This window comes from Mustela putorius, unplaced genomic scaffold (genome assembly GCF_011764305.1).
Source record: "Mustela putorius furo isolate JIRA1106 unplaced genomic scaffold, ASM1176430v1.1 tig00003834_pilon_pilon_pilon, whole genome shotgun sequence".
Taxonomy (NCBI): Eukaryota; Metazoa; Chordata; class Mammalia; order Carnivora; family Mustelidae; genus Mustela; species Mustela putorius.
The window spans coordinates 1,012,848-1,038,655 of record NW_025421987.1 but is presented as its reverse complement, the minus strand read 5'-3'; the positions used below and the strand labels follow the sequence as shown (position 1 = coordinate 1,038,655).

Sequence of the window (25,808 nt, the reverse complement as noted above, 5' to 3'; positions counted from 1 at the left end):
CTCTTGGAATAAAGAAAATTTCTGGTCTGAATATTCCAAAATCACAAGCTTAATATTATTTATATAGATTCAAGAGGAGGCTCCACATCAACAATGAAAAGCTTATTTATTACATGCATGGAATTTCCCTGTACAAACAGCGTGTTACAGCACCTCGTTTCTCCATGTTTTAGTTTTTCCCTAGGAATCACTTCCATGCTCTGCCATCTTCCCATCGACCCCAAATCCCAGTCTCTTTCTCTTAGTGCGGCTGGCTTGATACAGCCTACAAAGTGTGCTTTTACATTATTTGCCTCAGATAATTGTTTAGCTTTTAAAACTGGACATTAATGCCCTTCAGAGGTATGGCAGATTTTGGCACAATTATTTTGTAATTTTTTCCCATTGCTTTGTATTAGAATTTCTTGATCAAATGTTAGCATTTTTTCAATCTTCCTGTTTCGAGTGTTTCCTCATTGTCTCTACATTTATCTTTTACTCTACTCTCAAATTTTAACAATTATATTTTTTCATTTACCTCTTGCTCTTAAAATTGTTAAATCATGTATGCAATATATTCTCTTCTCTCTCTGATAATTGTAATGACATTTCATTTTCAGAATTATTTTTGCTCCATGATTTGGTTTTCTTTTCCTAGACTTATCTTGTTGTTGTTGTTGGTTTTGTTCTTATTCACATTGGAGACATTCCCCAAGTATTGGTAATCCTTGCCTGAATATGTGCATTTAAAAGTAAGAAAAAAATCACCCCTAAGCTCTGTGCAAAGACAGGGTTTTTTAACCCTTGACATCAGATGGGTTTCTAACTTCCCCATCAACAGAGAACTGTGAAATAGTAACAATCTTAAGATATCATTTTGAGGCTGTTCAGTTATTATTGGCATACCTGGCTACCAAGGCACTGTGGAAAAGTAGCTTCTGTCAGATGGTGTCATATGCTGCCCACAAAGTTTGCCCAGCAAATCAACTCCATGCTCCCTCACGTTTAGAATTCCAACGTACAAAACTTTTTCGGTCCCACTTATCCAGATAATAGACCTTCCATCTTCTGTTGAGGTGAGAGAGAGGAATTCATGTTCTCTTAAATCTGAGGAAAGGGCAAGAGAGTACAATTGTTTAAATGTTTGATGATCATCCAGTTTTGTATCCTTTTGGACTTAAAATTATTGAGACTTTTCTAAAACTTCTGTAAGTCTAATTAGTTTACCTCTCTTTATCATCTCATCTTCATATACAGATTTTTATAATTTCTGATGTAACATTATATTTTTATATGTGAGTTTTTTCAATTTTTAAAACAGACAATATTAAATTAACTTGTTTATATATTGATGACATAGTATTGAAAATCATACTTTCAAGAAAAATGAGCATATCAATGTTACTAATGATTAGTACCTTAATTATCTAAGCTTTCTGTTCTGTTGAGCAGCTTCTAGGCAAAAATATTCTCAGTTTTCTTGGAAACTGACCAGCTTCACATGCGCATTAAGTAGAAATTTTAAATATAGATTAAGCTCCAAAATTTGGCAGTTTTCCCAACAATACCCAGGATAACAAAGACCATCGGATATGGATACACACAGCGTAAATTTGCATATATTGTATAATATACAACCACAAGAAATATTTACATAGACTATGATGTAAGTGGAACCCCATGGAAATTATTCAATAAGGCAGCTCTGCCTATTGGTAGATATTTTTACATTGTGTAAAGAACCTGTTAAAATCCAAAAGGTAATTTAATACAACCAGCTCCTTATTGAAAAACATGCTATTTTATTTTCACTCAAAAATTTTTTGTTCAAAAGCCCACTAATCATGCAATAGATTTCAGATTATTCAACAGCTTCTGGATTCTTCAGTGGTAATTGAGGAACATACTGTATACAAACAATGCTATATAAACAGAGTGAATAATAACATAATAGAGCAGATTTATTTCCATTAAATTATTAACTAATTTTAGTAGTGAAAATATACAGAGTTGGGCTTCTTTTGTTATGAATTGTAACTCAGAAAGTAACATTTTCATTAGAACCACTGTATTAAAGTCATTGCCTATAAATGTTTTCTGGGATCATTATTGAATTTAAAACCTTTTTGCTCTTGCTCTTACTTAAAAAGAAGGCTAGTGATTATTTAAAATACAGAAGGAAAATAATGAGAATGAGCATCATATCTCAACTAAAGTTAGAGTAAGCCCACAAATGTATTGCTTCAAATGCATCACTTTCAGAAATTTATCAGGAATTTTCTATGTTGTGTTACGTTGCCACTAAAAATAATGAAAGAAATAATTGATATGCCTTTGTTACTTAAAACTTTTTAAAAAATTTCTATTGTTGCTTTTGTTTTTTTGGAAATGCACCTCAGAAGATGTCCCTGCATGACAAATGACATGATCATCCTTTTAGATCTTTGTCTTCTGCTTCTTCTGTCCATCAACTAAACACAATGGTCCCTTTTACCAATAAAAGGGTTTTTTTTTTTCTTTTACCTTTGTGTGTGTTTTTGTCTGTGTTCTTGAAACACATATTATCATAAATTTTCTTTTATTTGGTGATATATTGGCAGGCATCTTTTCTAATTAATGAGTGAAGAGTTCATGTGGCCCAATGACATGAACATGATAGTTACTTCAGGTGTGCAATGCTAAAACATACCAGGTCTCAACAAACTTTTTGGCTACCAGCTGTGATGGAAAGGGTCTGAGAGGGTTTTGGGATTAGTTTGTTTGTTTTTTAAGTAATCTAACTTTTTTGTTATAGTAGGAATGTTTTTTCTGTAGAAGGATTGTAGTTTTTCTGTAGTTTACCAATACCTAAAAGTTATTATAACATCATTTCAAATTACACTTAAGATTTTTATTCCAATGTTTCTTTAATCCATGTTATTTACAGTAGCCTGGATGACACTGGATTACCAAAATAGTTTACTACCAGTTTTACTGTTTTAGAAACAATTTTAAGGAATCATTATTTAAGATTAGCTCTAAACTACTGCAGATTTTAAAATCTTAATATAGTCTAGTGCTTTTAAAAATTCTCTACAAAGAATACTTTCTACAATTACACTATTTCCAACATAAATGTGTCTGAAGAAAAATGGTTATCATTTTAATGACTATATTTCACATGGTAAAAGAGAAATTGACCATAAAAATCATCTATTTTAAATACAAGGGCAATAAACTCTTGTGAATTTCAAAGAAAGGGAGATAAAAGTAATCCACGTTAATTCTATATTTTTAGTGAAAGGAAATTTGTTCTAATTTGAATATAATGAGTAGAATTCTGTGTGTTAAAAATGAAAACAAGAATACCTTGGACTGTTTTCATTGTGCCTGTTAAAAAAAATGAGCTAAATCAGAAATTTATATTTAATAGCAATCTTACTGAATTTAAACTATATAAATCAAAACATACGGGAAATACACAGAAAACAAGGCTAAGAGAGAAATTGAGTGAAATACCACCCTTAAGTAAAATTATTTGTATGCTGGAATCTTCCCCACATATACCAATATGAAGACCCCAATTCATTCATAATTCTGTATTTAGCCTGGTATCTGTTATAATGAGAAAAAGAGCTTCTATACAAATGATTTTTAAATTTTCAATAAAATTAATGAACTCTTCTGTATGTATATAATTTTATAAATCAGAGAAATAAGTGGTATGAAGAAATGAAATTAATTTACATAAGATATTTGTGAGTAGTGAGAAAAGAAACATGAATATTTCATGAGTATTTTATAGATATTTAATCCACAGGAAAAAGAAGTATTCATTGGTTAGTAGAAACTTAAAAAAAAAAAGTCCATCTCACTGCTCAAATATACACATTTTTGGACACTTTAATATTCAGTATAAATATGATTTTTCCTTGAGTATAACTCATAAATTTTTCTTAATTCTAGTGAAGAATCACTGTGGGGTGACCATTGTAGTTATTTTAATACTGAATTTAACTAATAGGAAATCTTAGAAGATATGTTTAAATTTTATACCCCTAAAGTTTTTTAAATCATGCCTGAAATAATTCACTTTACTAAATAAGCATTATTTGATTTTTTGATTGTTAAAAAGTTCATCATTATGAACAGCATTTTCTGTATTATAGTATATAAATATTCTCAAAGTTAAGCAGGAGTACAGAGCTTTTCCTTTATGTACTAAGTGGCTCAAGATTCTTCTATTACTGGGAAGATTCTAAGGCCTTCTTCAGTAATGCCATCATATAGGAAGGATGGCCATCATGGACTGGCATGATCATAAATGGTTTCAGAGACTGACAGTACTCTGGTTCTCAACTCTTTTGCATCATGTATGGACCATGCAGACAATGTTCTTACTTTTCATATTCTTGCCATTTCCTGTGTTTGTTCTTTTTTCTACATATGGAGGTCTGATTAATAATGTACTGCTTTGATTTTTCTCACTGCCCTTTCTAGAAATCACTAAATATTATCACATGGTTTCACTTACTTGTGGAGCATTAGGAATAACATGGAGAACATTGGGAGATGGGGAGGAGAAGTGAGTTGGGGGAAATTGGAGGGGGAGACAAAGCACAAGACACTGTGGACTCTGAGAAACAAACTGAAGGTTTTGGAGGGGAGTAGTGGGGGGGTGTGTTGGGTGAGCCTGGTGGTGGGTATTAAGGAGGGCATGTATTGCATGGAACACTGGGTATGGTGCATAAACAATAAATCTTGGAAAACTGAAAAAAATTAAGTTAAAAAAACACTAAATAAATACATAGCCCATCAAAGCCTGCCCACTCACTGTGGCATACACACATTCTATATTCTTACGGCCATGCTTGAGTTTACATTATGCTGTCTACTCTTTCCTGTCCATCCATCAAGGTCCAATATAAATTTGACCTTTTTGGTAAGGGTTTATTTTTTAGTAGAAATATTTTTACATTCCTTTGAAATTCTATAGTAAATATTGCTATACTGCCAAATACTAACTAGTATTTGGCAGCTTCTCACCTCATAACATAAGTATTAAGACACAAGTGACATTTATCCATCTTGATTGCACAGCTGAGAGTCTGTGTTTGTTCTTTTTGTGTAACATAGTGGATGGACCTTTGAATCTTCTACATCACCTGATGTAAATGGATTACTTAATTATTAGGTTTGCTTTTACTCAAATAAAATTACATACCTATTAACTCTTCCCAAACTTCTATGAAGTTTGACTGTGTCCAGGCTAAATTAAATGGAACCATCTAAGCAAGTTGGTTGTTTTTCCCTTTCTTTGGAGTTTTCAAAGATTCTGCTAGCTTTTCTGGGTGCTAATATTATAGAATAAGCTGTTCCATAAAACCTGGTACTAGCTCACCTAAGATTAAAGAAAGAAGAACTCCTTAGGTCATAGAACATTCCTATGCAGTTCTGGATATTGGGCAGATCAGTGGACAGTTAGGATACTTATCACATCATAGAAAAACTAGTGAGCTCTGTAAAACTGCTTCAATTTAGATCGTTTTACTAGAGATCTTCATCCTCACAACTGAGTTCTGTGACACAGCCACACATAGTATGAACTTTGGATTTGGAGTTCAAGACATGTGATCTCCTGTCTAGGAGAGCATTATTTTACCCCCTCATTTATTGGTGGGGTTGCTTTCCTACATATTATATCTATAAGACTTTGAGTACTATTGACATTTTTAATAATAGTAAACATTCTAATACATGGATATGGGATATATTTCCATTTATTAATATCTCTTTTAACTTCTTTCCCACAATTTTTGCAAAAATAGTTTGTAGTTTCTGTTCTGCAAATCTTAATTTCTTTCATTGAGTTAATTTCTAAGTATTTTATTACTTTTGATGCCATCAAAATGGAATTGTTTTCTGAATTTTCCTTTTTAGATTGTTCATTGTTAGTGTACATAAATGCAACTGATTCTAGAGTGTTGACTTTGTATCTTCTCATTACACTGAATTCATTTTTTTAGTTCTGAAAGTTTTTTGTGGAACTTTTAGAATTTCCTACATATAAGATCACATCATCTGTGAACAGAGATAAGTTTACTTCTTTCTAATTTAAATGCTTTTTAAAATTTTTTCTTGCCTAATTGCTTTGGTTAGAAATTCCAGTTCTATGTTAAATAGAAGTGGTAAAAGCTGGCATCCTTTCCTTGATTCCTGATTCTGGAGGAAACAAATTTTAATCTTTTACCATTAAGTATGATTAACTGGAAATTTTTAATATATGGCTTTTATTATGCTGAAGTATTTACTTTTTATTCCTAGGGTTTTTTTTAGTGTTTTTATCATGATAGGGTATTAAATTTTGTCAAATGCTTTTTTTCATCAATTGGGATGATTGATATATATTTTTTTCCCTTTATCCTATAATTGTGTTGTATTACATTGTTTAATTTTTGTATGTGAAACATCCTTTTTAGGAATAAATTCTTCTTGGTCATGGTTTACAAACCTTTTAATATGCCACTGAATTTGGATTCTAGTATGTTATTGAGGATTCCTGTATCACTGTTCATAAAGGATACTGATTTGTGGTTTCTCTCTTTCTTTCTATCTTTCTTTCTCTTTTTGTAGTGTTTTATCTCAATCCAGTATCATGTTAATGCTGGCTTCATAGAATGAGTTAGGAAGTGTTCCTTCCTCTTCATTTTTCTTTAAGGAATTTTTGAGAAAAAATTGTATTAGTTTGTCTTTTTTTTGTTGTTGTTTAAGATTTATGTATGTGAGAAAGAGGAATGGGGGAGGCACAGAGGAGAGAGAAAATCCTGGAGCAGGCTTCGTGCTGAGCTATGACCCTAATGCAGGGCTCAATCCCAGAACCCTAAGAGCATGACTTGAGCCAAATCAAGAGTTGGACACCACCAGCTGAGGCACCCAGACACCCTGGTATTAGTTTTTCTTCAAATGTTTGATGAGAATTCATCAGAAGTTATTAAGTCCAAGGTTTTTCTTTGTCAGGAGATTTTTGAATACTGATTCAATCTTTGTATTGGTTATAGGTCTATTCAGATTTTCTGTTACTTTATAATTTAGTCCTTGTGTAGCTAGGTTTTGTGTAACTAGAAATTTGTTCTTTTCATCTAGGTTATCCAATTGATCAGCAAACAATTGTTCATGGTAGTCTCATAATCCTTTTTATTTATGTAGCATTTGTAGTAATATCTCCGGTTAATTTCTGGTTTTAGTAATTTTAGGGTTTTGTTTTGTTTTGTTTTGTTTGTTTTTTTGGTCTTAGCTTATGTAGCTGAAGTTTTTTTTAACTTGATCTTTTTTTGAAGAATCAACTTTCCATTATTTTTCTATTTTCTGTTTCATTTTTATCAGTCTTAATTGTTCTCATTTTCTTAACTCTGCTGGCTTGGAGTTTAGTCATTTCTTTTTCTAATTCTTTGAGTTGTAAAGTTAAGGTACTGATTTGAGATGTTGCTTGTTTCTTTTTTCTTTTTTTAAAGATTTTATTTACTTGACAGAGAGACAGAAATCACAAGTAGGCAGGGAGGCAGGCAGAGAGGGGGGCGGGAGGCAGGCTCCCTGAGGAGCAGAGAGCCCGATGTGGGGCTTGATCCCAGGACCCTGGGATCATGACCTGAGCCGAAGGCAGAGGCTTTAACCCACTGAGCCACCCAGGCACCCCAAGATGTTGCTTGTTTTTTAATGTAAGCATTTAGAGATATGAATTCCTCCTGAGTCCCGCTTTTGCTGTGGCCCATTAGTTTTTTATACATGATGTTTTCATTTTTATTCATCTCTAAGTGTTTTCTAACTACCCTTGTGATTTCTTCTCTAACTCATTGGTTTATTTAAGTATGCAATGTTTAATTTTCATTATTTTGTGATTTTTTAAAATTTCCCTTCTATTAATGATTTCTAACATCCTACTGCTATGGTTAGAAAAGTTATTTTATATATAACTTTTAAAGTTTGTTGAGATTTAATTTGTGGCCTAATATATGGTCTATCTTGGAAAATATCTTATGTGAAGTTAAGAATAATCTAGTTGTTTGGACAGTATTCTAAATTTAGTTAGTTTATTTTGTTGCTAAGTCCTCTGTTTCCTTTCTTATCTTCTAATTTATCTGTCCATTATTGTGAGTGGAGTATGGAAAACTCCAAATATTATTGTTGAGTTAATTCTCTGTTCATTTCTGTCAGTTTTTCCTTCACATGTATTTTGATGGTCTATCAGTAACATGTGTGTGTTTATAATTGTTATATCTTCTTCCTGTATTGAAACTTCTATTAATGTAATTTCCATTTTGTCTGCTCAGATGCTTTTTGATTTAAAGTGTCTGTTTTCTCTGATATTAGTATAATCAGCCTTGGTCTCTTCTGGTTACTATTTACATGGACAATCTTTTTCCATCCTTTTACATTCAATCTATTTGTCTTTGGATCTAAGATGCGTATAGTTGGGTAATATGATTCTAGTCATTCTGCCAATCTCTGTCTTTTGTTTGGAGAGTTTAATCCATTTACATTTAAAGTAATTACCAATAAGGGGAAGACTTCTGTCATTCTGCTACTTGTTTTCTTTATGCTTTACAGATTCATTTTTGTCCCTTATTTGCCACATTACTGTCTTCTTTTGTATTTAGTCTTTTTTTTTTTTTTTGTGGTAAAATGTTTAAATTCCTGTCTCATTTGTTTTTGTGCCTATCTTATAGCTATTTTCTTTTTGGTTACCATGGGAACTTCATTTAACATCCTAAAGTTATAATACTTTAATTTGAATTTATACTAGCTTAGCTTCAGTAATAATACAAAAACTCTGCTCTTTTATTACTTCATCCTCATCCTTTTTGGTTGTTGGTACCAAAAAATTACATCTTTATGCATTACATGCCTAAGAACACGAACCAATAATTCTTTTAAATGTGTTAATATCTTAAATTCTGTAGAAAGCAAAATTTGGAGTTACAAACTAAAGTTAGAATATTTTTTTAATGTAATCTCTAAAGTCATGTAGGAAACCACAAGTACAGTTGCAAATCATTGTTCCAGTAGTACCAGCTTTTGTAGTTGCCAGTGTAATTTCCTTTATTGAGATCTCTATTTCTTCATATGACTCTGAGGCATTGTCTTGTGTCCTTTTATTTTATACTGCAAGACTCCTTTTGAGCTTTCTTGCAGAGTAACAAAGTACTCATTTTTTGTTTGTCCAGAATGTCTAAATTTATTCCTCATTTTTGACAAATAGTTTTGTCAAACAGAGTGCAGTTATTCCCTTTAGCACTTTGCATAAAACATTCCTCTGCCTTTTGTTATTGCCTAATGTTATTGAGGATGCCATATACATAATGAGTTACTTCTTTCTTGCTACTTTCAAGATTCTCTCTTGTTCTTCAGCTTTTGAAAATTTGATTATAATATATCTTGGTGTTGGACTTTTTGAGTTCTGCTACTGTGAAATTCATTGAACTTCTTGGATGTTTACATTTCTGGCTGAAGTTTTCAGGCATTATTTCTTCAATTATTCTCTTTGTTTCTTTCTCACATTCTTCTTGTGAGACTCCCACAGTATGATTATGACTCATTTAATCATGTCCCACTGGTCCTTTAGGCTCTGATCATTTTCCTTCAGTCTTCTTCTTCTTCTTTTTTTTTTTTCCTTTCTGTTTAGATTCAAGAGTTTTCATTGTTCTATCTTTAGGTTTGTTGGTTCTTTCTTCTGCTCACTCAGATTTACCTGTGAAACTTCCTAATAAATTTTTCATTTTAATTATTGTACTTTTAAGCTCTATAATTTCTTTTTGGATTCTTTTTAGATTCCTTCTCTTTATTTTGGTCATACATTTTTTTTAAATTGTTGTTTTGTTTGTTTGTTTTCTTTGTCCACATCTTCTTTTAGTTCTTTGATCATCTTAAGATGGTTGTTCCAAGTCTTTTTTCTAAATATCTACCATGAGATATTTTTCAGGAAAGGTTTCTGTTGATTAAAACATTTTTTCCTTCAATGGGCCATAATTTACTGTTTCTTTGCATGCCTTGTGATATTTGTGTTAACAACTGGACATTTGAATTTAATAATATGATGATAACTCTGGAAATCAGTTTTCCCCCTTCCCCTGCATTAACTCTTATTATTCTTGTTTATTTTTCTTTTTAAATTATTGTTGTTGTAGGCAATGTCTTTGCCAAGGATTAGACTCATGTTAACTTAAGGTCTTCTTAGGGTACTAGTTCTTTAAATCCTTAGGAAGTCACTTTTGCAGAGGAGGTAGGGCATGCAACAGTGAGGAGAGGTACAACAACAATGGCTGCTCACCTTCTTGTCTGCATCTCTGTGATCAAAAGCTGCAATCAAAATCAGAGCAAGAGGGTGCCTGCGTGGCTCAGCGGGTTAAGCAAATGCCTTCAGCTCAGGTCATGATCCTGGAGTTCTGGGATCCAGTCCTGAATCAGGTTCCCTGCTTAGCAGGAAGTCTGATTCTCCCTCTGACCCTCTCCCCTTTCATGCTCTCTCTCTCACTCTCTCTCTCTCTCTCAAATAAATAAATAAAATCTTAAAAAAAAAATCAGAGCAAGACCCCTGGTATTTGGGAGAGAGTGTCCTTTTTTTATCTCCCTGACTCCTACATGCTGAGTGCAGGCTGCTGCAAGAATGTTTGTGCATCTGCCTTCTACTTGTCTGGGGTGGGAAGCTGCTACTAGCTAACAGCTGAAATTGACCAAAATTTACCACAATTTGCCATCTATATCCTCCCCTAGAAGTTGCAAGCCTTTAATAGACTCTGAGTTTCCAGAATATTTACATCAGGCAGGCAGATTCTGCCAATACAATTGTTGTTTAGGTGGAAAGAAAAGATTCTTGGTGCTTCCTCCTCCACTTCCTTCCTAGAATCCTCCCTTTCCATTTATAATTCTTCATGTTCATTGACACTTTAATTTATAGACATTCATTCTTTCAACTTTAAATTAGAGAAAGAAAACTTTTAAAAAGTAACTAGGGGGAAAAACTGCCCAAGTTGCACTTTGTTCTGAATCTTATATTTTAAGGGAATCTCTAAGCTGTCTGTATGGTTTGGTGTGTTGAGATAATAGAGAACATAAATAATAGAGCAAAACCAGCTCACTCCTCATTATTTGGAAAAATGGCTAAGGATATATGGCCTTGGGTGGGATATATGAAATAATCTGTTTGATTTGTTTTAAAAATAAGTAAGACAGAAAAAATTGGCTAAAATTTATAATAAACAGAACCATCTGGGAAATGTCTCTCTTGTGCAGTGAGAGGGCTCAGAATCAGAACTCAGTGATCAGATAGTCTGAGCTGACTTTGCTCTGAATCTCTCATCATTTCATTTCTGCTTTTATTATAACGTGCTCCTGTGAACTAAAGAAAAAAAAAATCAGAGCTGTATTTATCTTACGGTGCTAGGAATTTATGAAGATTATCAACATACATTTATATTGTGCTTTCTGATGATAATCCAGAAACACATAAGTAGACTATTCTAAAAGATTGTGTTCTCTGATAGCTTAAATTAAATCTTAAAAGTCATATGCAGTATTACCATTTTTGTTAGCTTATCATTTTTAGTTTTATATGTAATTAATGTCTTTGGGAAAAGAATACATCTTTCTACATTTAGGTTTATGAGGATTTTTTTTTTTTTAATTCCTTTCTGTACTCTGGTTTTCTCGGCTATGATACAGCTGTGAGAAGATGAAAAGATTTAACTCTAAGACAGAATCTTGTTTAAATCTAAGCTTTGCTACTTAGTGGTTGGTTGATCTTTCCGAGCTGCCTTTTATTTATAAAATGTAGAATGCAAACCAAACTGTACTAGTCTAAGTATGAAATGAAATACCATCAAATGGGATTTGAGTTATGGATTTTTTTTCCCCACTAGCAAAAAGTTTTTCTTGAAGAAATAAAATGTTCTTTAAGTGTTCAGCAATACAAGAGTGAGGTCAATAAGTGATAAAGGATACCAGCTATAGATTCAACAGTGTCCACTTTGGGTCAGTTTCTTTTAAAGTGATGTTTTACTTAGCATATTTTTAAAAATATCAATTTAAAAACTCCTTGTTGAATTCTTACTTTGCATTCAAAATGTGTAGGCTCTGTGAGGGATGGAGACTCTCACTCTCTCTCTCTGTCTCTCTCCATATATATGTGTGTGTGTGTGTGTTTCCTACTCACCTGATTCTTACAATAAAAAGTTTCCAAATGATAAAACAATAAAAGCTTCCAAATACAAAAGTAGGGAGTATAATCAGTAACAGAAAAAAAAATATGTATGTTATTAGGAGGTTATATTTAAGGTTTATAAAAAGCTTAAAGTTTCTATAGGCACGGTGTGGGGGGTCGTGGCATTTAATTACAAAAGCTTAACTTAAGCTCACAACCCCTGCCAAAAAACCTAAATAAAACGGAAAGCTACAAAAAGCTTGTAGCTTTAAAAGTTTTGTGAGCACAGACATTTTGAGAAATTAGTCTATTTAGAAGTGAAAAATAATACTCTGTTTACATTTAATCATCAAGAGAGTTCGTATTTTACAAAAACTTATTGTTTTAGACTATAGAAGGAGATGTTTGATAATTACAGATCTATCATATTTTATGTACTAAGTGGATCCTGAGAACAAATATCATTTGAACTTTTCTTGGATGAATAATTTTATATGCTAAGAAATAGATTTGAAGTGAAAGAAGTATGAATTGTTTGCAGAAAAAAATTCTTTGATGAAACTGTTCTGTTTTTAAATCAAGGTTTTTATCTAGAGTATATACATCAAAAGGATGCCACTTGATTTCAAAAGACAGTATGCACTTCTTGTGTAAAATCTCATGTCAGTTCAAACTCACTTATTAAACTGTTTATTTTTATTCAGTTTATACTCATGATGAAAAAGAACACAAAAGCAGTACAATAAGGAAAAATAATTTTGAATTTCAGAAGTGATGAGCCGTGGTCTTAAAATATGCCATCAACATACTCTTGAGTAAAAGCCCCACACAAACCACATAATTATTTGATTAATTTTTCTTCCTGCTTTTCATCAACACATATCAATATAGATCATCTATTACCCAGAATCAATTCTTAAGTGTTGTATATCTTAAAATATATATCCGTGCAAGTTATATATTATGATTCATAGAAGTTTTTAGTCATTCTTGAAAAGATGAGAGTATATCCTTTTTCAACTAATGGAATCTCAAAACACAATATGATATGTACAAAAATGCATATTCTACTTTTCAAAAGGAAATAAAAATCTAGCTGAACTGAGCTGATTGTTTACTTAAACTTCTTAAAATGTAAAGACACTGCACTGGCATAGTCCCTCAAGTCATTCATATGTATGTGGGGAATAACTGAAGTGAAATACAAAAAAACAGTCTACATTATGGATAAAATACACTTTTCTTTAAACCTGTTGCAAACTCCTGCAGAAGACAGTCTGATAATTCTCCAGGAGATCGCTTCTCGGCCTTTTGGCTAAGATCAAGTGTGATAATTCTCCAGGAGAAGAAGGAGGAGGAGGAGGAGGAGGAGGGGGGGGGGGGAGAAGGAGAAGAAAAAGAAAGAAGAAGAAAGAAGGAGGGGGAGGAGAAGAAAGGACTCCTGGGTGGCTCAGTCAGATAAGCATCTGCCTTCAGCTCAGGTCCTGAACCCAGAGTCCTGGGATGATTCTTGCCCAGGGTTCCTTGCTCAGCAGGGGGCCTGCTTCTTCCTCTCCCTGCCCCCCCCCCTTTGTGCTCCTGCTTGAGCTCTCTCACTGACAAATAAATAAAATCTTAAAAGAAGAAGAGAAAGAAGAAGAAGAAGAAGAAAAAAAAGAAAAGGGAAGGGGAGGAGGAGGAAGAAGAAGAAGAAAAAGAAATAAAAGGGTTTTTTTTGGCTTATTTTCATTACTAGGGAAGAAAAGCTGAATCTTGGGTGAGAACCTTCGGGGATTTTATTATATTTACAGATTTATCTGAGGAGATCAGCAGTAAGTGTAATCTTGAATGACGAGTCCCATCCTAGCTAAGCTTTGTGATTTCTTGTCTCAAGGTTGCTGACAGCCTGAATAAGTGGCCTTTCAGGTGGCCTTTCTACCTCCGGGAGTCCGTACCTGCTTACACTGACGGCTAGAAAACCCCATGGAGAGGCCTGAGGTTTAAGAGAGCCAAAGAGCATGGCTCAATTTCATCTCACTTTCGAACTTGGCTCAGCCTAATGAGTTTGCAAATATGTAATTTATTTTGCTCGAAGAGTCATAAATAGTCTGTAGCCTCTGCTTCTCTTGACAGCTAAAGGGATGGTATTTACAATATGTAACTGAACAAACTAAAACTTACTTTATTAACTCCCTTTAATGAACTCTGATTCCCCTCTTAAAGGGAAAATGAAACTTTAGATTTTTCTCTCTAGCAATACGATCTCCATACTTGCAAAAATAATGTAAAAACGTTTCTGTTTTCCTTCATTTGCCAGTTTCAATGTCATTAGTGGTATGCATTTCAATATTTGCTAGACTTTTGCATTTACAGCCAGATGACAAAATAGTTGTTTTTGGAACTTGATTATATTTAAGTCAGGTAGAAACATTAAATTAATGAAGCGAGGAGGAGGGGGAGGAGAAGAAAAAAAAAAAAAAACAGATTCTTTGCAGAACCTATACCTGTTGCCATGTCACAGAAAAATTCGTGGTGGTTTATAATTTTCAGAAGAATTGCATTATGATTTCCAAATCATGCTAACTGAATATAACCGTAAAATAATTTATGCCATTTGTCCTTAAAGAACTTGTAGTAGTTTGCAATCTAGATCTACTCTCACCTAATTTTTGAGTTTGAATTTCTAACAAATTATAGGGAAAGAACCGATCCCACACCTCAGTTTGTGATTCTTTTGTTCTATTGTATGCGCACATTTGGGGAAAGAAAGCCTTCCATTAACTAACTTCATAATTTGAGGTATGAGTCTTTTATAAAGTATGCGGCCTTTCATAGTTCAAGTGGTAGTTTGCTTTCAGGCTCTACCTTGGGTGTTCAAAAACCCTGTGTTTGGTAATATGCCAAGAAATTGTGGATGATTTAACGTATGTATCCTCTCATTGAAGAAAGGCAAGTCAAATTACAGATCCGAGCTTTGCCTCCCCTGAATCTTTTCCTTTCCCTCTCTTTAAATGGGTCCCAATTTATGGAGCGCTTTCTATTTCACACAATAATCTTTATGTTCACACAATGTTAATAAGCCTCATAATAAGGGTTATTGGAGCAAAACCCTTACAGTCAGAACTCAAAAGCAGACTGACTTCTTCTTGTGTATAAACTTTGTAAAACTTGCTTCAATAGGTTTACTTTCATGCCTTTCCCCTGTAATTTTGCCTCCACAAGGCCCCCTCATCCACATTACCGTTGGCTGTTGTAGCCCAGTGCTGTAATAACAATTCAGCCAGTAAGTCACCTCTTTGCCTCTCTGCTCTGCAAACGCTCTGGCTCTGCTGTGAAACTCAAGTCAGCAGAGGGGAGAGTCTTGATACGGAGAACAGAAGAATATGAGGAAACTTGGAGAAACATGATTTTCTGATTTGCTTATAATGTAATTAAAGAAATGAGTTTCTCCCTGGCAGAGACAGAGGGACAACTCAACACTCCTCACAAGTCCTGTGAAATGACAGAGGAGGAAGAATGCCGACCAACCATTTAAGCCAGGAAAAGCTTTTACTAGAAACATTCAGATAATCCAAGTAAAATGTGGAAGGTTTTTCTAGGGGGAGGTGGGGGTTGTTTTAATTATTTAATCTAATAATCTCCATATTCCTTTTTCCATATACTCTGATAGTTTGCTAGCTCTATTATCCATAACCTAAAAAGATGAACCGTCTGATCTCCACACTTTTGATTTCCAGATGATTTTATTTACAAATAAAGTCACGTGATTTGAATTCTACTGATTTTCTTGCTGAGTTGTATCAAGGCAAACAAATGAACAGAAACATTACCAATTGTTCTAACCTACACGGCTGAGTTACAGTATATCAATGATCTTAAAATGATGGTAGCAGTTGCATCTTTATGTCATAGAAATATGGGGAGGCACATAGAACATAGCAAAGTTGTCTGCAGCAGGAAAGTCATCTATAGCAATCTCTCCTGTATCTGTGCAAATGTTGATATTTATAAGTAAGTATCCAAATACAGAGTATTTTGCCATTAAAAAGAGTCAAAGATGAACAACTTTTGGGCTGTTATTTTGCATTACTTCAGTCTCCATATAATATCCTCATTTGCATAGATCATTGATGTGTGGTGATGATTATTTTACGGAGCACAAATTATTTTATCCATACCTACTTTCAATTTATTTTTCTACTTGTGTTTCTGTGACACTTAATAAAAGTCTCTTCGTTGATGAGCTGGGAGACTCACTCAGTCCTGAGACAGTAGGATCTCAGTCAGTGGTAGAATCAGGCTCAGAACCAAATGACTTCCTTCATGACTTTAAAGCATGCATCACAACAGTGTCTTCTTGCAAAGTTTTTGTAGTCAGAGTAATACTTGGATGAGTCTACTATGTCCCCATGCTATATCAAGTCATTCTCCATTAGGGTAAAGGCAGGGGCAAACAAACACGGACTGCTTCATGACATCACATTCAACATTCACTGGTGCGTGACGATATTGACTGTCCAAAGGGTTAAACATTTTTATTACAAGCCCTGATGAACAAACACACTTTTATAAAGCTGTAAAAATCTCTGCAGAACAGTAAGCCTAGTTTCACATTGGCTTTAAATTTGTTTTATTTATTTATGGCAAAATTGATAAGATAGGATGACTTTGAAACTTTTGCATTCCTTGTTATACTGACCTTAAACAAAAACTTTCTTTCAAAGACAGTAGGATTTCAACTTCTCAGCATTTTAGCTTTCGAAGTTTTCATTTGATTCCCTCCTCTTTTCCCTTAATCTGTATGATCTAATGCACTAACCTCTCAATTGTAGCTATTTATTTTTCTTGGATTGATATTACATATATAGATTGATTCCAGGTCAACAACTAACTGGATGTGGGTTTCCTGAAAAAGCTTACAGGTTGTTAGCTTGGCAGCAACACTTGAATTAAGCCTTCATAGTCCCAGTTATTTTAGTAATTTCAAATCAGTTGGATATCCTTGCTCATCAGACTTTCCCACATGGCCTCCCTTAACTTTGACATCAGGTATTATAATCCGAAGCTTTGTCAAAGCAATGCACTCCCAAAAGCAAGGTAAGTTTTCTTACAAGGTAGAGAAACGGAGAAATACAGATGTCAATTTTGCCAACTGGAAACATATCCTTTCTGCTGGCTTTAGAACATCTGTACTGTATTAAATAAAGTCTGTTTGATATCTGGGATCTTTTTTGCCATTAATAATGATCTGATATATATGACAAAATATATCAGAGACATGTAAAATATATATATATATAATTTTTATGTATTTTAACCTCTGCATTTTAAACAAAGAAAATATCTTTACCATTAATTCATTTTTTCTTTTCTGTAGTGGAGTAATTAACTCAATGAAATTAAGCAATTATAACAAAAAGCTAAAGAGATGTCATAATAATGAATATTAGGGAGAGTGTGAAACAAAAGGAAGTATCAAAACAAATTCATTAAGTATATTCATACCATGTGGAATGAAAAAATGTTATCTAAAGAATCTATATTATAATGCAATTAGTTTTCAGAAATATGTTAATAAATCATAATTTTATTAATGGATACCATCGTCAGTCATGGGTCATATAAAACCATGTCTCTGCAAATATGATCTGGTTACCTATGATTTAAACTTTTATTTTATGACTGATTATATTGTGTATTAGGAATTGATCATTTTATTTGGAGTGATTATATAAGCCACACATAATTTCTTTCTGACTATTTATTAAGGCTTTACCACTTCCACTAGTAAATTTGTGTGCTATTCAGCAAAAGCAGTAAGGTTGGAGGAATCTATGGAATTTTGTTGGCTTCCTCAGAGGAATTTGTAAAGACAGGGTATTTTAAAGCTACCATTACACCCAAAATTCTTTGGTAAATTGAAGAAGTTGGCATGACCTAGGAGATATTTCTAATCACCTTCACATCCCTGTACTTTTTCAGATGCCCTCTTCTTAGTGTCATATTGAATCCAGGTCTGATGGGAAGTATAGAATTAAAAAGAAATTCAGAGAAAAAATAGAGGAGGTGACAACCTTCAAACCAGCATTAAAAATAATTTGATTTGATTTAAGATTATCACATAAATTATCTATTTTGGTTATGGAGTCAGCTTTATGGCACTTTTCTACCATGAGTGGAAGACCCCATACCCAAGACCAGAGTTCTGTGTGTTTAATTCCGTATCTCCATGAAGTTCCATAGAAATAGTGGATTTAAAGTAGATAAAATATTTGGGATGCATATAATAAAGATATTTTGTTCAGATTATTCTTATTTATTGAATATAGTGTGAATGCATCATGAAAGAAGCTATTACATTTCTTCTTTGGTAATAACTGCATGGAGTCTGCAGGCTAAAATCAAGGTGAAGAAGAACAGTGTTCACAAATCATCCTCTTAAATGTATTTTCTATTTTTCAGGTGTTTTCTGGAAAGATTTACATTGAAATTATTCACTCAACTTTGTAATAGGTTGGTTTCTTTACTTATTAAAATATATTAACCATAGATATATATAATATGCTTTTTTTCATCTTCTAGCAATGGTTGTTTTGAGCAACCTGGAACCAAATACGACTTATGAAATCAGGGTTGCTGCAGTAAATGGAAAAGGGCAAGGAGACTACAGCAAAATAGAAATTTTCCAGACTTTACCAGTCCGTAAGTAATCATCTCTGTTTTTCTCTCTGTTGCCATTCTCTTCGCTGCAAACTTAAGACATCTTAAAATTCAGGGATGTGTTTCAACACTTTGGGGAAGTGAATTACATCTTTGTTGAAGTGGTTTCTGAAATTGGTGGCATCTAAGTTTTATAAAAATAACTTTGCTCTGAATGAGGCAAAAAAAAGTGCACACATAATAAATACAGTAAGACTGCCCTTAGGAAGTTGTCCTCATCAGGAAGGTGTCCTATTTATTAATAGTCTGATTAATTGGATTATAGTGCTCAGACCATAGTCTGTGAGAAAGTAAAAATAGTGACTATGTAACATGTCCAATATTTCATTCTTTTGATGAGACATGACCATTGCCTTTATCCCATAAATTCTGTAGGCCCAAAGTGTGAGAAAAAGGCACCACTGAATTAATCCATTTTCATGGTGAATGCAGAAGATTAACTATTGTAGCCTTGTCCCTGCTACTGTCCTCCTTTGGGGGTATTGTAAGGCTGTGGAATTACATAAAGTGAAGATAAATTTGAAAAGACTTCCATTTCCTTTATGTTGAATAAATTATTTGACAATGTGAGGAATTTGACTGTGACCTAACAAGCGCTATTATAAAATCTGGGCATCACCGTGCTTGATATGTACACCAAATACAGCAAATTGGCGAGAATTAATGACCTCACCCTAATTTGTGACCTGCTCTCAGTTCTCACAGAATCTGTCAGATGTCCCCTTTTCTCCATTTCTGATGCTTTTATCTTTTTCATTCCCTCCTTGTTTTCTCTCCAGGACGACTATTGGTTCATATTAACTCACAGCTACACTTTCAGACTAGAACGACTTTACACAAATTTAAGCAGATCTGTACCTTCTCTACTTCTAATCCTCAACACCAGCCTTCACCTTCTGTCCACACCCCTTTTGTCCACACACACATTTGCCTGCCTGCCCTCCTCATACCTCCTTCCTCAGTGGCTTCGGTGCTCTTGGCATCAGTAGGTGGAAGTGAGGTTTGGTCAGACTGTTTTTCTTTCCCTTTTCTGTCTGGGTTCCTCTCTCCATGTCACTGCACATCAGCCCCCAAAGAGGACAAGACCAGTAAGACTTTGGCTAACCTCTCCAACTTTGTTTCCTCTTCAATTAGGCACTGTCCCCTTCATTTGTTTGTAGAACACCATCCTAGGTGCTTCAAACAGAAAACCCATCTCTTTCCTCTTTCTTTTTTTTATCTTTTCTTTTTAACTCATAATACTTCTAATCTCTTAGTGTACTGCTATTGACTTGCAGACCTCAGTCTTAGACATTGAAACTTTAAGGGCCAGGTCTAAGTTTTTTTATTCTGTTTTTGTTTTGTTTTGTTTTGTTTTACTTTTAATTAGAAATATGCATTTTAGCTGCTTCACAATTTTTTTAAAAAAGATTTATAGTTTTATTTATTTGACAGAGAAAAAGAGAGAGAAAGAATGGTGTGTGAGTGGGGGAATGGGCAGAAGGAGAGGGAAAGGGGAAGAAGACTCTGTGCTGAGCACAGAGTCCCATGTGGGACTCAATCCCATGACCCTGAGATCATGACCTGAGCCAAAATCAGGAGTCAGACGCTTCATAGACTGGACCACCCAGGCACCCCTGTAGCTCTTTCTCAAGACTTTTTTGAGGTTTAAAATAGATGATATATGTAAAGTACTTACTTTGTCATAGCTACCCATTATTACTCTCTTGATTATTATTTATATTATTACTTTGGCATAAACATTCCATTGTTTAACTACTAATAGAAACTATTATTTTAATCAATTCCTTTTTGATGAAATTTACATTTGTTCTGAACTTTCTTTCCGAAGGTAGTAGCAATTGTAATGGAATCACAAATTTAGTGTATCGTAAAGGTTTAATATAGACCTAAACATTTTAAATTTATATGTTAAAACATTTGTAACTGAAAATACAGTTCCTGCTGTATAACTATTATCTCAAAATGTTATTATCAAAATAATATGATTATAATATTATTAAATAAATTCATACTGTATAACACAGACATTCTAAAATGTAATTTAAAAATGATATTAAATTACCTGAGTATAAGATCCATTTTATAATATTTAGATTTTCCCACTGTCTCTTAAGTCTTTTTAAGAAATTATTGTGCTGGTTTTTATAAACATTTAATTCATTTATTGAAAATATGTTATATTGAATATGGATCATTTCATATCATAATATCTGCACACTAATTTAATTAATTTTAATTAATTTTTAATTTTAATTTGTTTCTGTATGGCTGTAATATACAAGGCTATTTTATTATATACTTGCATGTCACCATAGCCCATTGGCCTATTTCTTTAACTATATGCCTTTTTCAAATAAACTACTCATTTCATATGGCTATAAACACCATATTAAAAAAGATAACCTGCTGAAGGAAAAAAAAAAAAAACTCAGATTCTCCAAGTTTGGAGTCATAAAATCCTCTTCATTCTATTCTGCTTAGTTTGTCTTGACATTCTTCTGAGTCGGCCCATACGTACTACAAGTTTCTGGAACCTTGCATACTAAAGCATGTCTCCTGAAAATTCCTTAGTATTACCATATTCCTATCTATAGGGAATTGAAGGAAAAAAGCATAGAGGATGCTAGTGCATGCTGGAAAACATCACATAAGTGACACACAGCAAGAAGTTCCCTTTCCATGTTGTCAAGCAGTGATGGCACCCTTCATGTAGAAAACTACATTTCACTAGATCCCTGTTTATATTAAACATATAAGCATCTTTGTTATAAAACCACCTCCATGGGATGAATCACATCAAAGGCAAATATGCTCCTGATGTTAGAGGAAAAAATTACATATTGGAGCACATGTCTATTGATTAGATATCACAAAATTTCTCTATTCAAATCTGCATCTACTTTAAAAATACTCATTAAGGGGTGCCTGGATGGCTCAGTCAGTTAAGAGTCCAACTCTTGATTTTGGCTCAGGTCATGATCTCAGGGTCCTGATATTGCGCCCACATCAGGCTCTGTGCTCCACATGGACTCTGCTGAGATTCTGTCTTTCCATCTCCCTTGCCCTGCCCCCTTCCTCAAAACAAATAAAAAAATCTTTTGAAAAAACACCCAGTAAAGCTGATAGGTAATTGCTAAGCCATTAACTTATTATCTTTCCTGGTCAGTATATATTCCACGTAGTCTGATAACAATGTTTATATTAAAACATATGTACAAAATGTTTACAGAAATTAACATGAATAAGCAGGATTGCACACTATTAATAACCCAAGAAATAAACGTTTCACTTGTATAATGCAATGCTATTCTCAGAACATTTGCACATCAGTATAAATGATATTTTGGTTCTCAGGTGTCACAATTTTGTCATGACACTTCAATATTTATGTAGATTTATGAATATTGCTGTTTCTTAGATGGGGAGAAGGGATCAGCAGTTTCATCACAACAAAAGGCAGATGGAAAAATGGTAAATTCAGGATCACATCATTTTTTTTTTTTTAACTACATGACAATGTTCTCTTTATTAGAATGAAGTTTTTCCAGGTATCTGAGGTGTGGATAAAAACCAAGAATGTTGTATTGCTTATTTAGGTGAACCAAGTCCTCCAGCCATACATGGGCAGCCAAGCAGTGGAAAGAGCTTTAAACTAAGTATCACCAAACAGGATGATGGAGGGGCCCCTATTTTGGAATACATTGTCAAGTATAGAAGTGTAAGTACCTTTTTATTATCATTTTGTATAATTTTTTCAAATTGTATTAAATTTGCATTGAATCCATAGACATATTAGGCATGAATGTATATTAACAATGATAAACAGTACTCATAGAAATTAAATTGCTAATTGTCCATTGCTGAAATTCATCATGATAAATTGTGAAATACTTGCCTTTTGTGTATGTGCATAAAATCTAAGCATTGATCATCAAAAAATGCCATGTATTCATCTTGTGATTTCTAAACTTAGCAGTTCAGAAATGAAAACATTTTCCTTATTTTTCTCACAGATTTAACAGGATGTTTTTGCCTTCCATTCTGCTTGATATTAGTAACTTCAAGCTAAGCCCCTCTTCTTAATTTTAGTTATTGTATTGTAAGTAATTATGGTATCAAAACTATTTCATTTTTTATTCTTGTGAATTATTAGATTATTAATGCCTTAAATTAATAAGTGTTTGTATATGAATTGATATTGACATTTAGTCACTTGATTAAAACACAAATTGCTCCAAACAACATTTAACAAAGAATGGCCACATTGAACTTGTGGAAGAAGGATTAGTTCTTTTCAAGTTTAATTAGCACTAGCTAATATGGGATTTGGGATAGCTAAGAGCTGCCTTGGGACCTATGGATGTAGAGGTGAAGGACATCCTCTGGTTGCAGAGTGATGAAGAAAGTGACATAGTGGACTTTACCTTTGGCTGAAAATTATACCTAATGCCACTTAAAGTGGGTTCTCTTAACATTGTCCTAAGTGCTATGGAGTATTTGTGTCTCTTATGGAATATGTTAAAAGTGAAACACAATTCTAAATTAAACTGTGTGAAATTTATTTATTAACATTTATGATTATCCCTATAATAGTATCAATTTTACATTTATGTTTATGGGACACTTAGTAATACTTCCCAAGTTTACTATATATTTTTTTTTTAAGATTTTATTTATTTATTTGACAGAGAGAGATCACAAGCAGGCAGAGAGGCAGGCAGAGAGAGAGGAGGAAGCAGGCTCCCGGCTGAGCAGAGAGCCCGATGCGGGGCTCGATCCCAGGACCCTGGGATCATGACCTGAGCCGAAGGCAGCGGCTTAACCCACTGAGCCACCCAGGTGCCCCACAAGTGTACTATATTTTAGCAAATAGTGTTTTAAGTAATCGTTCCCTAATAGTCTATAAATGAAGCTGTTTTCCCACAATTTCATAATTTTCTAAATTATAATATTTTTTTAAAATTTAAACATCTAAGTTTTAAAGTTTTGTTACAAGAGGAGCCTTTTTTTTAGGAGTTTGATTTTTGAACAGCATACTTAAATAATTAATTTTAGACATCAGTCTTTAAATTTAAAATTAATAGTCCCTTTCCTGGAACCCTCTTTGTTGCAGGTTTCATTCTGGGAATGGTGAGCAGCCGGGGGGGTCTAGGAAGGTTTCATGCCTGTTCCCCAAAGTGGCCCTGAATGGCTCACTAGTCCTACTATGAACATGATGGTTTCATGCTACTCAAGTCAGGTTTCACAACTGCTCTTGTTTGACCATCTGGAAACTCTTTGGAAGGAAAGAGTCTCTAAAGATCACAGGCCTGAACAGAATCATGAACTGGACTGGAAGAACAGATTTCATTGCAGATTGTGGCCTACAATTAAATAATTTATGTCACAAAATACAGGTAGATGATAAGAATTTATAAGCAACCCCAGTAAAATCCCATAGTGAACACGGAGATCCAATGAGGAGTTATAAAAATACATCTAATATATTTTCTATTAATATAATTTGTACCTAAAACTAAAAGCAATGTTTGACTTATCCTTTCTGAAGAGTTGGATATTGGAAATAATACCAGTGCTATGTTGAGTTCAACCAGAATCATTTATTTCAAGTGATGATAGCAAGTATTTATTATGCCTATTATGACTTTTCTTCATATACTAGTGGCTTTTATTAATACAGCGTTATTTTTGAAGAATTTATGACTCCTTCAGCTATAAAATCAGGTACCCAAAATATTTTTCTTTATGTTATTTCATCCTTAGCACATTGGATTTTATCTTCATATAGATTATCTTTAATTTTAAGATGGTGGATTCACATCCACATTTAGAATGTGAAGAAACCAGAAAAAACAAAAAGGTAATAGGCTGTTTAAGCTGAATTTGTCTTTCTTTTCCAGCAATACAGTACACATTTTCTAAAAACTCCACTAAGCAAAATTAAAATTGTGTCCCATTAGACAGAAATATTTCTCAAGACTATAACTAAATGAAAAGTGGTTATAGTTGGGTGTTGGGTCAACTTAACAATAGGGTCTGAGTTCTGTCACAAATTGCTAAAATAATTATCTTTTTTATTAAACCGCCATCTCAGTCCTCTTGGGCTACCATAATAAAATGCCATAGTTTCTTGGCTTAAACAACAGAAACTTGTTGTCTCACAGTCTGGAGGTTGGAATTCCAAGATCAAAGTGCCAGCCAGTTTGGTTTCTTCTGTGGCCTCCCTATATGGCTTGCAGATGACTGCCTTCTTGCGGTCATGACTTTCTTCCTTCCTTCCTTTCTTTCTTTTTTTAAAAAATAAATTTAATTTTTTAATTCAACTAACATATACTGTACTATTGCTTCAGTGATTCATCACAGGTAGAGGTGAGTGATTCTTTAGTCTTATATAATGTCCAGTGCTCATTATATAACATGTCCTCCTTAATGTCCATCACCCAGTTACCCCATTTCCCCACCCCCTCCAGCAACTTCTAGTTTATTGCCTATGATTGAGTCATGGCCTATTGTCTGTGCACATATATCCTTGACCTCTCTTTGTCTTCTTATAAAACATCAATCTTATTAGACTAGAGTTCTACCCAAATGACCTCCTTAAAGCAGTATCTCCAAGTAAAATCACCTTGGAGTTGAGGGATTTAACATGAATTTGGGGTGGGAACATGATTCAGTCCATAACAATCAGACATGAGTCCTGTGTATCTGAAAGGACCCACTATTGGCATTTTGAATAGCATAATAGTGAGCCATCCAGAAATCGACCCTCTATTACAGAATGTTTAACATCCCTGTCCTCACTCATTACACAGCCAGTTATGCACCCAGTCATTACTGAAGCCAAAAATGTTCCCTAGATTAGCACTGCATCTGTTCAGAGCGAATTAGATTCACAAAATGGGAAGAAAAAACAAATAGCATTTTAGATATTCCAAGGGAAATTATATTTTATAAT

General features: G+C 33.7%; 1 protein-coding gene across 2 annotated transcripts in view; it reads left to right on the top strand.

Annotated features, from left to right (window-relative positions):
• The window catches only part of NCAM2 (neural cell adhesion molecule 2), a 513,860-nt gene that overhangs the window by 429,410 nt on the left and 58,642 nt on the right, over positions 1–25,808 (top strand). For both annotated transcript variants that reach the window (XM_004770518.2, XM_045088182.1), the window contains exons 13-14: positions 18,713–18,832; positions 22,450–22,571. In XM_004770518.2, the coding sequence (XP_004770575.1) occupies positions 18,713–18,832; positions 22,450–22,571 (242 nt within the window). The remainder of the gene's footprint in view (positions 1–18,712; positions 18,833–22,449; positions 22,572–25,808) is intronic.